The sequence below is a fragment of the Parasteatoda tepidariorum genome, chromosome 10, assembly GCF_043381705.1.
Source record: "Parasteatoda tepidariorum isolate YZ-2023 chromosome 10, CAS_Ptep_4.0, whole genome shotgun sequence".
In the NCBI taxonomy this organism is placed as follows: domain Eukaryota; kingdom Metazoa; phylum Arthropoda; class Arachnida; order Araneae; family Theridiidae; genus Parasteatoda; species Parasteatoda tepidariorum.
In genome coordinates, this window is record NC_092213.1 from 24,106,775 (window position 1) to 24,123,341 (window position 16,567).

At 26.3% G+C, this 16,567-nt stretch overlaps 1 protein-coding gene across 2 annotated transcripts in view; it reads right to left on the reverse strand.

Moving 5' to 3' along the window:
* Window positions 1–1,827: 1,827 nt before the first annotated feature.
* LOC107446775 (protein C-mannosyl-transferase DPY19L1) overlaps window positions 1,828–16,567 on the reverse strand; it is a 32,140-nt gene continuing 17,400 nt past the window's right edge. Inside the window, exons 13-21 of one of the 2 annotated variants that reach the window (XM_016061534.3) lie at window positions 15,054–15,134; window positions 11,530–11,631; window positions 11,380–11,451; window positions 11,053–11,100; window positions 9,538–9,657; window positions 8,207–8,381; window positions 7,454–7,553; window positions 5,573–5,698; window positions 1,828–3,791 (exon numbers count right to left, since the gene is read on the reverse strand). In XM_016061534.3, coding sequence (XP_015917020.2) covers window positions 3,647–3,791; window positions 5,573–5,698; window positions 7,454–7,553; window positions 8,207–8,381; window positions 9,538–9,657; window positions 11,053–11,100; window positions 11,380–11,451; window positions 11,530–11,631; window positions 15,054–15,134 — 969 coding nt within the window. In that variant the 3' untranslated portion in view covers window positions 1,828–3,646. The remainder of the gene's footprint in view (window positions 3,792–5,572; window positions 5,699–7,453; window positions 7,554–8,206; window positions 8,382–9,537; window positions 9,658–11,052; window positions 11,101–11,379; window positions 11,452–11,529; window positions 11,632–15,053; window positions 15,135–16,567) is intronic. The other variant, XM_043047624.2, reaches the window with a different exon arrangement.

Sequence of the window (16,567 nt, forward strand, 5' to 3'; positions counted from 1 at the left end):
ATTTAAGCAGAGTGTAGCTGATCCTTGTTTATTTCATGGTGTTTTCCACAGTAGAAAAGTTTTTCTTATACTGTATGTTGATGATATTCTCTTACAATGTAAAGATGGAGAAATCTTTGGTTCAATTTTTATTCACTCACAAGCCAATATTAAGAAAATTTTGAAGCAGTTCAACCTTGAGGATTGCAATCCAGTTAGTTTTCCAACAGATTCCAATGTCAATCTATAATCTGAGCCTAATATGATTTCAGAAGCAAATTGTGTACTGTATCGTGAAGTTATTGGATCAGTATTATTTCTTTCAACTTCCACACATCCTGATATTATATAGATTATAAATCTTGTTAGTAGGTTTAAAAATATCTATAGTCAAGTGCATTGGAATGCTGTAAAAAGAATCATGAAATATTTAAAAGCTACCCCACATCATAGTATATAGCAGAATCAGAAAATCCTCATCTTGTAGGTTACTCTAATGCTGATTTTTCAGGAGACATGGATACCAAACAATATACTACTGGATATGTTATCAAGTGGTGTGATCACATGGTGTACCAGTTGGCAATCTTCTGTATCAACATCAATCACAGAATCAGAATACGTAACAGCATCCACAGCTGTTAAAGGGATTATATGGTGACATAAGTGAATCATCAATGTATGATACAGATGGTGTTTCTGTGAATATTGATAATCAAAGCAGGGTTTCCGCTACGGTAGCTTTTTTCGCAAAATGCGAAAAGACCCCTCAAAAATGCTAAAATTCAACAAAACATTTTCGCATTTATGCTAAAGGATTTTACTAAATTCCATTAAAAAAAAAGCTTCCGCTAAAAACCATGACGCTAACATCCATGAAAAAAACTTGATCAAACAAGAAGGAGAAAAAATCTAAATATCTTTCGCAAGAAGAACCATGACGCTAGCGTTCACGAAAACCAAAATGTATAAACCAAAATGTTTTGATAAATAATAAATGTGTTTTTTTTTGTTATAGGTATTCTTTTTGATATTCTTGTACATTAAGCTATTCTTTGTCAGATAACTTACAGTACTTGTTTGATATAAAGTAATTTTATAAGCCTAATGGCATTTTAGCATTTTGCTAAAACTTTTTTTCAGATTTTAGCTTTTTTGCTAATGAATTTTTAGACTCAGCTTAAACCCTGAATCAAAGTGCATGAAAATTAATAACAAACATCTTGTTTATCATAAACACATCGACATCAAGTTCCACTTTGTCAGAATAAAACTGAAAATTGCATATATCAACAGTAATGAATACTTCGCTGATATGTTCCACTAAGGCTTTACCTAGAGACAGATTTGAAAAACTTGTTTTGCTAGATTATAATTTTTTAAAAATTGTTTTACTTTCTTGACAAGTAAAAATTGGAGGGAGTGTTGGAATATAATTCTCAATTGTCAGCGTCATTTATTAAATCTAAATTTATTATTTGTTTAATTTTATTCGTGATTATTTTAATTTTAAGCATCTGGATATTTAATTTTCAGTTTGTTTTTGTAAGTAAGAAATAAACCTAATCTTTCTTTAAAAAAATTATAGAACGTGCCATTGAATAGCAATAAAGCCAGTCTTGGCTCGAGGTTTGTCTTTTATTAGTAGCATATTTTACTCACTGCAATGGTATTACATTAGGTTTTCCTTACTACAGTAGTTTTTAGATTAAAGCTTGGAAGCTTTACAGATCTTAGTTTAAAAATTATAGGTGCCTGTATCCTAAATTTAATTCAAATTTTAAATAATGGAATCTAAAATTTGTTCCACTTGACCTATACAAATTGCATAAACCATTAAAAAATAAATACAATAAACAGTGCTTTTATTGACAAAGCAAACTAAATAAACTGATAAATGATAGAATGACAATCAAATTAAAATCTGAACTAATTTATTATCCAGATTTTTAATTTTATGACATTTTTAAAAAACAGATAAATATAAATAAAATTAAGTTACGTAACGAAAAACAATTGAACATAAAATAAAAGGCTTAAAGAGGCAAACACATAAATGTTACTAAAATGAAAAGTAAATAATATTCTATAGAAAACTTTCATAATTTAATTGTTGCGCTTGTTTGACAATTGTGTATCCTTCTCTGCAAAGGTACTAAAAAACAAGTGAAAATGATGTTAATTTTGAAAGTCAGCAACTAGGCCTTACCTTAAACTAAGAATTGAATTAGTCTTAGAATTATAGACTTAATTAGATAATACTTAATCTAACAAGATAATAATGTGTATCGTTACAATTTTGAAATTATTGTATAATTTATTTAGCTATTGTAAAAATATGGCACAAGCAATAAACAAGCTCACATAATTTGGCTTGCTCCAATAATAAAACATTTAAAAGTATTAATAATTATTTAGAAGAAAATTTTTTACAATGTTTTTTCCAATTTTGATTAAAGTATTTCAGCAGTTGGCACTAATCTGATGTATTAGTTTATATACACTAGAGCTAATTTATAATTAGGGTGTTTTAAGTAATCACAAAAAAGTAACAGAATTTTGCTTTTCCAGGAGAGTTTTACTGTTATAAATAATTTTAGTGGTTTTCTGCAGTCATCAAGTTGAATTAAAAAAGTTAAGTTACTTACAATAATTTTTTTTTAAAAATAAATTATTAAAACAAAAATTCAAAAGCTGAAAACGTTGAGTAGAAAAAACAAGGACTTAATGTTGGGAAGGCCTCTTTTTTATAGTTTAATTAAATAAAAACAATATTTCGAGTAGTCATCTTCCTCTTTTATATTTAAGTTGAATTAACAGAGCAAATTTTTCTCATAAAGTTTTAAGTATATAACTGAAACAAAAATTAGGAAATTTAAAAAGGGAGAAAATAGAGATATTAGTGTAATAAACCCCCCTGTTCTCTTTTAGTTATTAAGTTAAACTAAGTTAAATGAGCTAATTATATGCCACAACTTTTGAACATTATGATTAAAATTCATATGATAATGAACAATGAATATAGTACACTATTCTTTAGAAATGTGTTGTTTTTAAGCACAAAACACATTTCCAAATTTGAAAGAATTCAGAATGGAAAAAATATAATTTAAAATAAGTTATTATTTTGATTAACATAGTGACTATCATGCTGAGAGTTTTAATGATTAGGTTACATGGTTTCCCATATAAGTTACGTAGCTTGATTACAATATTGAATTAGCTAATAATTTTTTCAATTCTAATCAACTTAGGAAAGTAATTAAAGCAGGCATGATAGATTACTTTCGAATTATATGTTTGAATTTTCATTTAATTTGTAGTTGAAAATTTATTTAAATTAGGTGAAATTATTATAAAAAAACTTCATTAATATTTTAAAAATGAGTTTAAATGGATTGTTAAAAACAAAAACTGGTTAAAATTGCATAAGCTATAATATTTGTCATGATTTTTAAAATTTAATATAAAAAATGCATTTAAGACAAGATATAGCCATATGATAAGAATACACTTCCTAACAACTAGATCTTTCACTTAGAACTATTCTATTTTCTTTCTCTTAGTTTAATCTAAATGCAAGACTGTAAAAAACATTTTAAAGAGATATGCTAAAATGGCTTCTCCTGATGTTAGTTTATTTATATTTATTTGCCTGAAGTCTTATTTAAATTTCTAAAACTGTGTACATAGCATTTCTGAAAACTTTTCTAAAGGGATATGGATTCTTAACAATCCGTTGACAGAGATTTTCTTTGTCTTTATTTTCTGGATCTTCTATGTCCCATAAATCCACCATTGCACAGCCTTCCCTAAAATAAATAAATTCAAATAAAAATCTCGATTCTAATATGTTCAATTAATTTTTAAAATTTCATTTTACACTCTCTGAATATAAGCCACTCTCTGGATAAAAACAAATTATCTGGAATTATCAGAGTAAATTTTAGATTTAAACTAGCACGGTTTAATTCAATTTTTTTTTTTAAATATATTTGTATGTGTTATAAATTCATGGTAAATACATAAATTTTTTTACTATTATTTAGTAACAAACTTTTTCATGATATTAAACAAAATAACGCAAATAAATATTTAAATACAGTAGAGCGCCGATTATCCGAACTGCTCGGGACTGAATGTTGTTCGGATAATTGGAAAGTTGTTTAAAATCTAGTATTATTATTTATGCACTAACTTCCCTTCATACTTATTCCAGGCTTAGGACTGGCAATACTATCTAAAATAGCTCTGGCGTGTTTAAAAGTAATTTTTTTAAAATATTTTTTATTGATAAATTTTTTTAAACTTTTTTTTTTCATCTTGAATTTTTTTAATCATATTTCAGCTTTTTATAATTTTTTTGTCAATTACTGATTTTACCACATTTTTCTTTATTTTCCATTGCAAAAGAAATCCAGCAAAGACTTTTGTTTCAAAGAAGATGCTCTTTTTAGAGCAGCCATGCCCCTTATTCTTTTTAAATAATCAACTGAACTGGATCAACATCATTTTGATGTTCTAGACCAGTGTTTCCCAAACTTATAACTTTTGTGTATCCTTTCTAAATTTTTCGTAACGCTGTGTACCACTAATAAAAAAAATCAATGTATTTTTTACTATAAAAAAATTGCACTAAAGTTAAAAATTACAACTGGCTGTTGACACACTAATTATTAACTGTTAACTCTGCAAAAAATAGCGAGTATAAAAATACGTAATCGTAAATTTTCATGGCTAGTTTTGTTTTTAAATAAAAAAAATTTGAAATTTTTGTTTCTCGCAAGATATTTCGCATAAGAACGCGTACCCCCGCTAAACTGTTCCCGTACCCCCGGGGGTACGCGTACCACACTCTGGGAAACACTGTTCTAGACTGTTAAAATGAAGTTCGCATTCTTGGAACAGTAGGGAACTTGGAGCATGTAGGTTTAACTGTATAACAATACATGTATGTATGACTACTATAAGAAAACTGTTAAAAAACGTTGTAAATTAAATATGGTCATCAAATGTAGTGGATATTATTTATTCTTCTAAATTTAGAAAAATTGTCGATAAGTTAAAAAGCATTCTAAACCTAAAAAAAGGGAAGAAAAAACGAATGCAGACATAGTTCGGATAATTGGACGTTCGGATAATCGGCGTTCTACTGTACATAAATGTAAGTAAATAAAACAAATCATAATATCTGCATAATAATCAAGATTGATATAAATTGGTTTCAAAATTGTTTCTTATCTTATGTTAAGAAATTTAATTTAAGTTTAAAAAATACATTTTTAATAGAAAGTGGTGAAAATCAAGCATTATCTAGAATTATTTACTAAATTGACACAGAAATGATATCACCACTCTAATTACATTTAAAAAAAAAAAAAAAAGGTTGCATAGGTGAGATCTAAAGATTTGAGGCTGGGGATAATCAAATGGGATATCTCGAGAGGATCTAATCTCGTAAAGGGATTGAAATACACCCAAACTAAAATTGTACATGTTTTTCAGTGGCATTTTTAAATTCCCAGATTTTTCCAGTATCCACCACATTATTTCATAATATTAAATAAAAATTAAATAACTAGAAATTAGGTACCTTCGTCTCCCGAAGCACCAGCTTCTCTCTAAAATAACATATTTAACTTTCATGCTCAGTAGCGTATCATACACTTTTTTGATAGGTTTCCTGCTGAAAATCTGATAAACATTCTTGGTTCTTTCTCTGAAAAATTAAACACTTTTCATAAGAATAGTCACAGCATTTAGATAATACAAAAGTGTTGAAAAATGTACCCATAATATAGTATTTTAGTTGTCACAGTCATATGAAATATCTTTCAAACATAGAAATTGAAGTCTTTGAATATTTTTGTCATAAAAAATATTTTTCCTATTTTTGTTTTCCAGGAATAACTCAGAAATAAGAGACTTTGAGGATATTTTTTCTACAATGTTTAAAATTGTGTTCTCTAATTTTTTGGCCCCAGGACTCCTAAGCTGACTTTTGCTGAATGACTCCTAAGGAATTGGGCTGAATTTGGCATTGTTAGATTGGCTTTTTTTGTTTTTGTTTAAAATAGTATTTTCTAATTTTTTTTGTTCCACCCCATAAGACTGGAATGACTACTAGGGAATGAGACTGAGTTAAGCATTAGATACGTTGTTTTTTTTCAAATTTAAAATTGTACTCTCTAACTTTTCGTCTTCCCTTAAGGCTGGATTGACTCCTAAGAAATGAGGCTAAATTTGATGTCACTATATAAAGGTTTTTTTTCCAAAATATCTAACTCTTTATTTTTTTTCTTTCAACATGACATATATTTGCAGGGATCTTCTTTTCAGTTGATGTTCATTTTACACTTACCGAGACATCTATGAATGAAAATACAAAAACTTGATGATCAAATTGTCGTACTAATGGTAATCTAAATCTCCATTGAAAAATGAGGGTTCTTTTTTTCTTTGAGCAGCAATTATATCACAAATGCCTTCAGAATGCTATCAGCCTTCGATGAAGACTAAAATGTGACTGTTTGCTACTAAAATAGAGATAAAGCTAAAAAGTGACTATTTTTAGAAAACGGACTACTAATTTTATAATAAAATTTACTATTTTAATTAATTTTTTGCCAAACTCAAATTTAAAATTTTTTGTGTCCTAATGGCATTGCATATTAAAAATGAAAGAATTTGAAAAACTAATTTGAATTATGAGAAATATTTTTGTTTATCCATGGGACATACCGAAGTGTGCAGTGTACCCGCTAATCCCGCCTAAAAATGAAACTCACAAAATTCACATTATTTCTACTTTTATCAGATTTTTTTTTTTACCAAATATGCTACTTTTATTTATACCATTTATTTAGGCTACTAATATTTATTACTGAGGTTACTATTCAGACTACTATTTTTGACCTTGGGGAATAAAAACAACTATTTTTGCATACAAACAGCAAAGGAGGCCCTGCAAATGGTAGCAATGCACATGAACTATATCACATTAATTTTTATATACTAAACTGAGTGAGTAATTATTTAATTTTTTCTATATAAATTCTCACCTAATAACAAGCAGGAATTGAAATCATATGGTCACTGATCTGAAAGACCAGTGACTAATAGATATTACTAGGTTTATATGTCTCGGTTTGATTATTTTTGAAAAGAAAAGTTAATTAAGTGAATTGAAAGGAAAATTTACAACACAAAAAAAATCTAATGTAATAATTATGGAGAAATGTGCTATATTCTGACAAAAACAAACATGGACAAAAACATGAAACTGAAAATTAAACAAAATAGCTTAATTATTTTATGCTTACTCAAGTCAAACTTTAATGGTCTCATACAGACAGACCGTTGTTAACTTCAAGCCCTGACTAGTATGTTTAGTATGACTAAAGGGCAATTTAGGTTAATTAAACTCAATAAATAATCTGGTAAACAAAGCAACAATATATATAAAGAAAATTACCTTAATTTAGAATTTTCATAGTGAGGATGATTAACAATTGGTCTTCTGGTGGATAACAAAATATTAGCCATTGTAGGCATTGGGCCAGCAAATACAGCATCTATGATATTTTTTGAAATTAAAATATGTTTCACTTACAAAAACAAACACAAACTAGAATGATATAAAGCATTATTTATAACAACAACAAACATTCTGGAATTAGAATTATAATCTGTTGAAATAAAAAAAAAGTAACTGATATTACTAAATTTTGTTATTCAATTCAGCATATTATTTAAACCTCCTAATGAAATGAGGTTTGATGAAAACCTGGGAAATATAATACTTTACTTTAATTAGGATTTTACTATAATATTATTGTACAAGGCAAGCCAAATTGTTTTCAAGACTTAATCTACTAGGAAATCAATATTTGTTACAAGTATTCATTATTACTCAAGTGGGCCTTAGATATGGAACAACAATTCTTCACAAATATATGGGATATATATATATATATACAGTGTTCTCCTTAATCTTTTTATATATAAATGCACAAATAATTATAGGAGTATTAGAATTTTTTTTTTTTTACAATAGAATTATATATTTTTTATTTAAATCTTAATGTTTAGTTCGACTACACATTTAACCACAAATCCCAATTAATTAATTTAAACTGGAATTTAAGTTATCAACAGGCGGAATATATGGAGAAAGCGCATGTTAAACAACTCATTCACTTTGAAATTAACAATGATCAATAAATACCTTCAGGAAGAGTTGTATTCACCCAGGATATAAGCTCTTCTAAATCAGGATTGCTGAATTCACCAATGATATTTCTTTGATGTTTGATATTTGTTACACCTTGTACGCTCATTGCACCCAGAATTCCGAATAAAATGTAAAATCTTACTTCTTTGGCATCTAAATATCTGAAAAACTTAGAAACAAGTTTATTTTGTTTAGACCATAGTATCGAGTCTAAAAGAAAAATCTCTAACATAAATATCATGACACTTTTATGAATTAGAACTATTTAGCCAAAGGTAATAATTACTAAACAGCAATAAAAAATTCTTGTTAGAAAAAATTGTGTACAAATTTTGTGTATATTTATCTCCTTACAAAATATTTTCTTTACATTTTGCACTTATGTACTTCTTTAAAATTTTATTTCATTTAAATACACCATGATTTCTTTACATTTTGCACTTATGTACCATCCTGTAATATTTATTGGAATGTTTTAAATAATTGATGATCTGTTATTTAAATAAGCAACATGAAACAATCGAACTGATATTAACATTTTAATTTAAAAACAAATTGTTTACACAACAAATAAAATCTTCTTTACTTCAAACTTGGGTAGCTTTCTCCATGACTGGATCAATACTTTTATATGTTAACTATCATATTTCTTTAATATTCTTAAAAATAAATAAATGAATAAAAATTGAGGTATTTGGTTTAAAGAAAAAAATTTAAAATTGCAAATAATTTCTGATTTTGCAGTTGGAATTTAAAGAAATAAAAAACAATCATTCATCTTGATTATTCAATGTAGACCAAATTTGCTTAGAAAATACAGAAATAAAAAGGGAAAATTCTAGACCAACAAAATAGTATATTGCCATGTGTTAATTTGTTTACAAAACAAATAAAATTTTGCTACTTTTTAAGTGCTTATTTTTTACTTCCAAAATAAAAAAAAAAATTTTGAAAGGAGAAGCTTTTGTAAACTTAACAAACCTAAAAGAAAATTTTTCTTTGTAAACCAATGAGTTATTCACATTAAATTATGCATAATAATAATAATAATTATATTTTTAAAAGTTGATATTTTTTTAAGTTCATAATATTTTTTTAGAATTAAACAAAGTAGTCAGCATATAGATTGTTAAAGAAATTTCTGAATATATTCTGTAAAATTTTAGCAATCTATATATCTTTTAATTTTTATATATAATATATCAATACAGACCTAAAACTGTTTCCATTCATTAAAAAAATTACATATGAGACATTTTAATGCTTTTCAATAAAGTTCTTTTTTTAAATGCTTTTCTAAAACATATTATACAGAAAATATTTACCTTTCCAGACATTGACAATGAGGCTAGAAGACACAAGTGAGGTGAAAAAAATAATTTCAACCGCATTACAAGAGCAGCCATTACAAAAAAAGCAAAAGACTGCAGTATGTTGTACATGACCTAAAATTTAATTCAAATAAAAAATATATATACATAATATTATTTAAAAAAATTTTTTTAATGATGGTACTAAATTTAAATAAACATTTAAATTATGAATATAATTGTAAATTCTTAAAGCAAAAGGAGCCTATTCTTTTCAAATTAATGTAAAATAACTAAAAAATAACGTAGTGAAGAAAATGATAAGCACAATTAAACAAGTTTGAGAATTATGGCTATTTTGGCAACAAAGTACCATCATCAGTGCTAAAATTCATGATGAAGAGTTATCGTTATCTTATGCAATAATGGCTCTTGCATGGACCTTCCATGGTTCTGGCATAATGGACCTTGCAAGCTCCTTGAAGATCAGGTAAGTGATAAGAGACATCCACGCAAATTAATTTTAGTTTTCATCAGTATTAAAGGAACAAAGATCTTGAATCTCTTTTTCCCACTAGGACACTGTTTTGTGCTTTAGCAGCTGCTTAGTTCAATCATGCATGAGCTATACCTTTCCCGGTTTAATTAATGATATTAGAAATTTACTTAAGACTTAATAAATAATCTTTTATGAGTCTTCATCATAAGCCTAAACACACCTCAAAACTTCCGATGTATTTGTTAAAATAAAATGATCCCTAAAACTAATAGCACCTCTATCCTGCTTAAATTAAAGCTCATTTCACTTAATCATGATGTTCATTTGCAATGGGTACCTTCCCATGTGAATCTCCACGGGAATGAAATGGCCGATATTCTTTTGCTAAGGAGGGTTGCAGGATTACAACAACTCCCTCTTCCACACTTACTTTTTCGGAGTTATACTCTCTGAAAAAATCAAAAATCTCAGAGGAGTGGAAAACGCCCCCAACCTGTAATTGGTACAAGGGATCAAAATCGCGTTTGTCCCTTGACCTCCCGTGTGATAGACGTAAAATTTAAAAAAAATCACATTTAGTGTCAAAAATTAATATTTAAGTCAGAAATAAAACAAGAACGGTATCAAAATATCGCCAATAACTATTGAGGATTACAAAAAATAAAAATAAGTTTGATTGCTAGAATTAATTAGAAGATGTTTCTAATAATTACCTTTCAATTTTGTCAGTCAATCAAACACGTTTTTATAATTTTAAACTTTCATTTTCATTAATTACTTGCCAAGTTTCAAGAGTATTTTAGCTTTTTTGTTGCTTAAATATTAATTTGAAATCTCTGATATGCATACATTTTTGGTTAGGAATCTAAATGCATACATAGAAGATTGATAATTAGGGAATGCTCCAGATATTCTTTGATTTTCATGGTTCAAATAATATTGTCAGCATAATTAACATGGTATTTTTCAATTTTCTTTTCAAACATTCAAAATTACTAAACTTTCAATCAATTTACAAATTTCTCACTCACTTCAGCATTTTCATAGTTATCGGTGTTGTCCGTGTTTTTCAACAAAACCTAGAAGAAAATAATCAGAACAAAAATTATGATAAAAAAACGATATGTAAATAATATTCACTAACTGTATGTAAATAATATTCTATGAAATCCATTTTTATAACGTACTGTCTTAATGAATTAAGGTAACAAAAAATCAAGGCAATATTAGATAAAATAGTCTTACTTAACAGAAATTAAAACAATTTTATGTCTTAGACTGTTACAAAGAAAACAAAAATTATTCTTAATAAAAGAATATTGTGACAACTTTAATTATATGCATATTGAAATACTCACTTGATAAAGAACAATAATTACTATGATTACTGTAAAAGGCAAAACTAGTGTCTTGGTAAGTTCAACAAAAGACTGAAAATAAAAATGTAACTTAGAATTATAAACATAGATTTATGATGACAAATAAACCAAATGTAATTGAAAACATACTTCTAAAGGCAAAAAATCAAATTCCACTGCACAGGTGTAGAGCATAGTATGGAAATCTTCATAAGAAGTAAACTTTGATTTTAAAAGATTCCAAATATGAGCCTAAAAATATCAAATTGCATCATTTATCATGGTAATACTTTTATTTACTAGTAATAAAAGTGTTAAGTACCAATTTATACCCACCATTTACCTATTAATTGTATTTTAATTACTTTTTAATAGACAAAAAGTATTTGCAACGAAAATGTGAAAAGAAATCGCACTTTTCAAAATTTTATCTTTTTAACTTAAAACAAATTTTATGTGCCCCAAATTCACAAACTTCTTCATTTTATTGAAAGTATGTCACCCTGGTGATTAGTGTTATGTACCTTTTGATTTCGTTGCTTTCTATGTAAGAAATATTTATGAAAATTTGTCAAACTATACCTGGCCTTCCTTCAGGTTCAAAAAAGTATTTTATTTTTATTTAGAGTATTGATGGTAAATTCACTCTGGAAGTAATATTAAGTACCTTAGAGAGAAATATATGTTGATTTGAATTTTCAGTTTTCTCTACATGTACTTTAAATTTTTTGCTTTTTTTATTTATTACTTATGCATTAAGTACTAGCGCATATACAATTTATTTTTTTCAGATACTAATCCCTTGTAGGATCATTACAAATTGATTTTCATAGATTTTGAGGATACATTTACAATCTACTAATCTGCAGGGTTCAATGCCCAATCTAATGCAGAAATAGTATATGCTCAACTGGATGTGTTAATCTATGTACCCAAATGATACTTTTACATGTCCAGACATCTTTTTCAATGCAAAGATGTGAATGTTATTATTGTTTATCACTCAGAAAAAAGTTGCACTAACAATATTATATCTATATAAACACTTTAATTTTAAGTATTATTAATAAGAAAGCATTGATAGAGAAAATGCAAAGCATTATTATTAACAAAGAAGCAATATCATGGCAGCAAAAAAGGCTTTTTATGGTGTTAGAGAATTTGGAAATCTCAGGTGGTATTAAGAAAGACGAAAATTCTTATACAAGTTCCACAGCCATTTTATTTTAACGTGTACAGTTTAAGTATGAACTTTTAACTGAGAAAGTAGAAAATATGACTAGTCTGGTACATTTGAAAGTAAGATCTTTGGGGGAGGAGCATATTTAGGGAATATACATTAATGTGTGGCAAAAAGACGTTTCAAGTCCAAATTATATAAAATTCACAAAGAACCATATATAACTCACCCCAATTTAAGTTTATTTAACCGGAATGCAGATGTTATTCAAATGAATGAAACAGAATTGCAAATGGTTTATGGCTAAACCATTTGCAATCTGAGAGAGAGGATGAACCAGACTTCGACGGGTTGATGAGATAAAAATGACTTCGTTACCCTACGTGTAAAAAATTGGAGAACCGTGTGTCATGAAGAGATGCCTGGAGAGTTTTCATGAAGAAGGTCTTAATCCACAATGGGTTGTTGATCCAGGGATAATAAATAAAATCAAAATTATTCACAACTGGCAAGTGCAGATCCTTAAAAATTTTATTTTAGAGTGACAATATAAGCTTTCAAAGTTATTATTTTCTTATGGCAATTGGAGTATTATACTTATTATATAACTTCTCGAACTCACACATTAATATTTATGTTAACAAATTTTTTTTGCCCAATAATATTAAGGTCTTAAAAAATAAATTTTTTTATATTTTTCATCTTTTTTAGTGCTTTTTTATGCTACCTGACATCTTGTTGATCTCTGAATTCGCTTTGCCAAAACTTAGGGTAGCAGTTAACAATATCTTATGGAATTTCTGATTGAATATTTACATACTCAACCGGGGCATGTCATATTCATCCTTACATGGGTAAAAAATACACGCTTGATCCAAACTTTTTATATGTCCCGAGTAATTTTGACTCACAATATTCTGATTAACAGACACAAAATAAAACATGTATTTATATAGAAGGAGAATCTAGAAATGGCAGATGTTTATAGTATTATTACTAGAAGAATGTTAATTCTAATTACAGGCATTTATTTCATATCACGAGAAACAATTGAATGGAATAGGGTATGCATCATGCAAGGTTCTCCATTCTGCTTCACTAATGCATTATAAAAAATCATTCACATACTAAAGAGCGATGTAACAGATATTTAGAGTTCTGTCAATAGAAAATTTCTAGATCAAAATATACCAAGAATTAGAGATGGGGCGAATAACCTGTAGTCTATGTCCAGAGTTAAAGTGTATTCTTCCAACATGTAGCCAAATAAAACTACATAAATTGCATAAGAAAATTTTTAAATGTTCTTCAAACTAATTTCAATAATATTTTAAAAGAATATCAAAATTCAAACACTGTAATTCTAAAATATTTAATTTTTTTTCTTTTCCTTTATGAGAATCTTTTAAATAAGTCTTTTTTTTCCACTCTAAATGCAGTTTCAAGATTTATTTAGAAATAAAATATGCTAGTATATATAGTAAAATATAAAATTATTTTTGCATATAAAAAAATTAAAAAACTTGCTATAATTTAAATTAATGTCTGATTTATTTATGTGTAAAAAAAATAAGAAGAATAAAAGCACTTGTAAATATATTTAATTTGTTGTACTTTGTCATTTACTTTGAAGACTAAGTAACATTGTTGTTAATAAACTGAGAAATGTTTACATTTTTGATAACTAACAATAAAAATAAATTTATTGCAGCCTTCAATAACTTTTCAAAGACTATCAGAATATTCTTCTATAAATAAAATATTCTTCTACTCCAATATATTAAAATTTCAAATGGAACACAAGTTATTGATTTTCTTTAACAAAGAATGAAATAAGTTTCAATAAAAATTGAAGTATACTTAATAACATTCAAAGTTATATAAAATATTAAGTTAAAATGTACATTTTCAAATGAAAAAAAAGGTAGGGCTTATTTGCAAGTTGCAAAAATATTAGAAAAATAAAGGATACTTTAAAAATTTATGAAATATTCTAGGAAATAAAAAAAAACTGAAAATAAGGAAATTTGACTCCTTTGCAGCTTTCAAAAACTTCCATTATGTGGCTTTCAAATGTCACATAGGTATGTTTTTTGCAATTTTGGACTTCTCCTTTGTGGGAAAAAATAATCAATTGGGTGTTTAGGTAATAATTGAATGACGCTTATTCTGGAATAAGAACTATAATCTGTAGAAATTAGATAAAAAAATTTCTGCTGTTGACATCTCTGAACACAGTTTGGTCAATAATTTCACAAAAAACTTAAGTATTAAATATAAATGAAATTAATATTTGATTAAAAAACTAAAAAAGTAATATAATAAATAATACAGTTTCTTATAAGATAAAAGAACAAAGGGAAGACAATAAATAATAAAGTTTTTTTTATGAGTTAAACGAACAAAGGAAAGAAATTCAAACTCTTTTAAAAAGAGAAAATCAAATAATTTGAGTTCAATAATCGAGTAGTTTTAGACTAGATTTAAACATTACATCATCTTTGACTTGCAACAATGTTGATAGAAGCAGTTTGATAAGAACACATCCTAGCATCAAAGAAATTCCTTGCGAAATCTAGAAATTAAAAAAAGCAAAAAATATTATTAATTTAATTATTATTTTGTTAATATATTATTCAAATAAAATTTCCTGTTCATCAAAAATACTTTTATACTGCATAGCATAATTTAACACAATTATTAATTAATTATAAAAACTTTCAACTACATTATACAATCAGATAAAGTTATTAAAAAAGTAAAGAGTAGTTAAGTAAAGTAGTTTATCATAAAGTAGATTTTAGTATAGTTCAAGTAAGCTTTTTATGTGTTAGATGCAAATAAGCTATTTCAGACCTTTTAAATAATCATATTTTATACCCTTTTTTTTAATACTGAAATAAGATAAGTCATGCGTAAACAAAACATAATCCACTAAGAATACAAAACATTCAATACAAATTGACTATAATAAATTTACAAAAATTATCACTATATTTGTATCGAACACATTTATTAAAAAAAAAACAGATCCAGACAACAAAGAAAATAGAATTTGAATTTAAAAATTAAATCTAATAGTCATAGTTTCTGCCTTATTTTGACTGAAATTTCTTAATTCAATAATTTAAGAATATTTGTGTATCCATGATTATTTTTTTTTTTTTAAATTATCTCACATTTTTGTACTTGACTAAGTTAAAAAATAAATTTTTTTTTAAGAATAATTAATGTTATAAAATTATGGAAATATGTTTTTTTAAAAAAAGAACTGCAGTAGTTTTAAAAGGAAAAGAATTATTTTAATTTTATTCTATTTTCTTGGTATCAAATAAATTTAGCACAGTAAAGTTTTTAATTTATATTGATGTAAAGGTAATAATTTTAACCTATGATTCTTAAAAAAAGTTTACAAGAATAAATACTGTAACTATCCTTCAGATTTACAGAGTAAATTACATTTTTTAAAGCAAAAAATTTTAAGTGCAGAAATAATAGATGAAATAAAATAATAAGTTCACATAACACGAAACATTTAATACCATATATATAGGTGATAAATAATGACAAAACGAGATTATTACTTTAAACAATAATGCATTTTAAAATTACCAAATGTGAAGTAAAAATATGGTCAAGTATTTTGTTCAAAATTAAGTAAGTAGGTAAATAATTATGGTCAATTCAGCTCAGGTACTTTTACTGTCATACAAATTTAGAGGTCTTCTAGCATGTAAAATTCAAATACTTGCATCAGAAGTATGGTAAAATTTATAATAGTATTTGTTATATTTTTAATTTTCTAAAAACTAGAAAGTATTCATTTATAAATGAAAAAAAAATACATCAGGGTGTGTAGCCAAATCTTTCAACAAAAAATAAGTACCTTTTAAGTATTAGAATAAATACTGTTAAAAATATTTTTGTGTGATAAATACATTTAAAAATATTGTATGAATAAATACATTTAAAAATATTTTTAAGCACCATATACATTAACAAAATGCA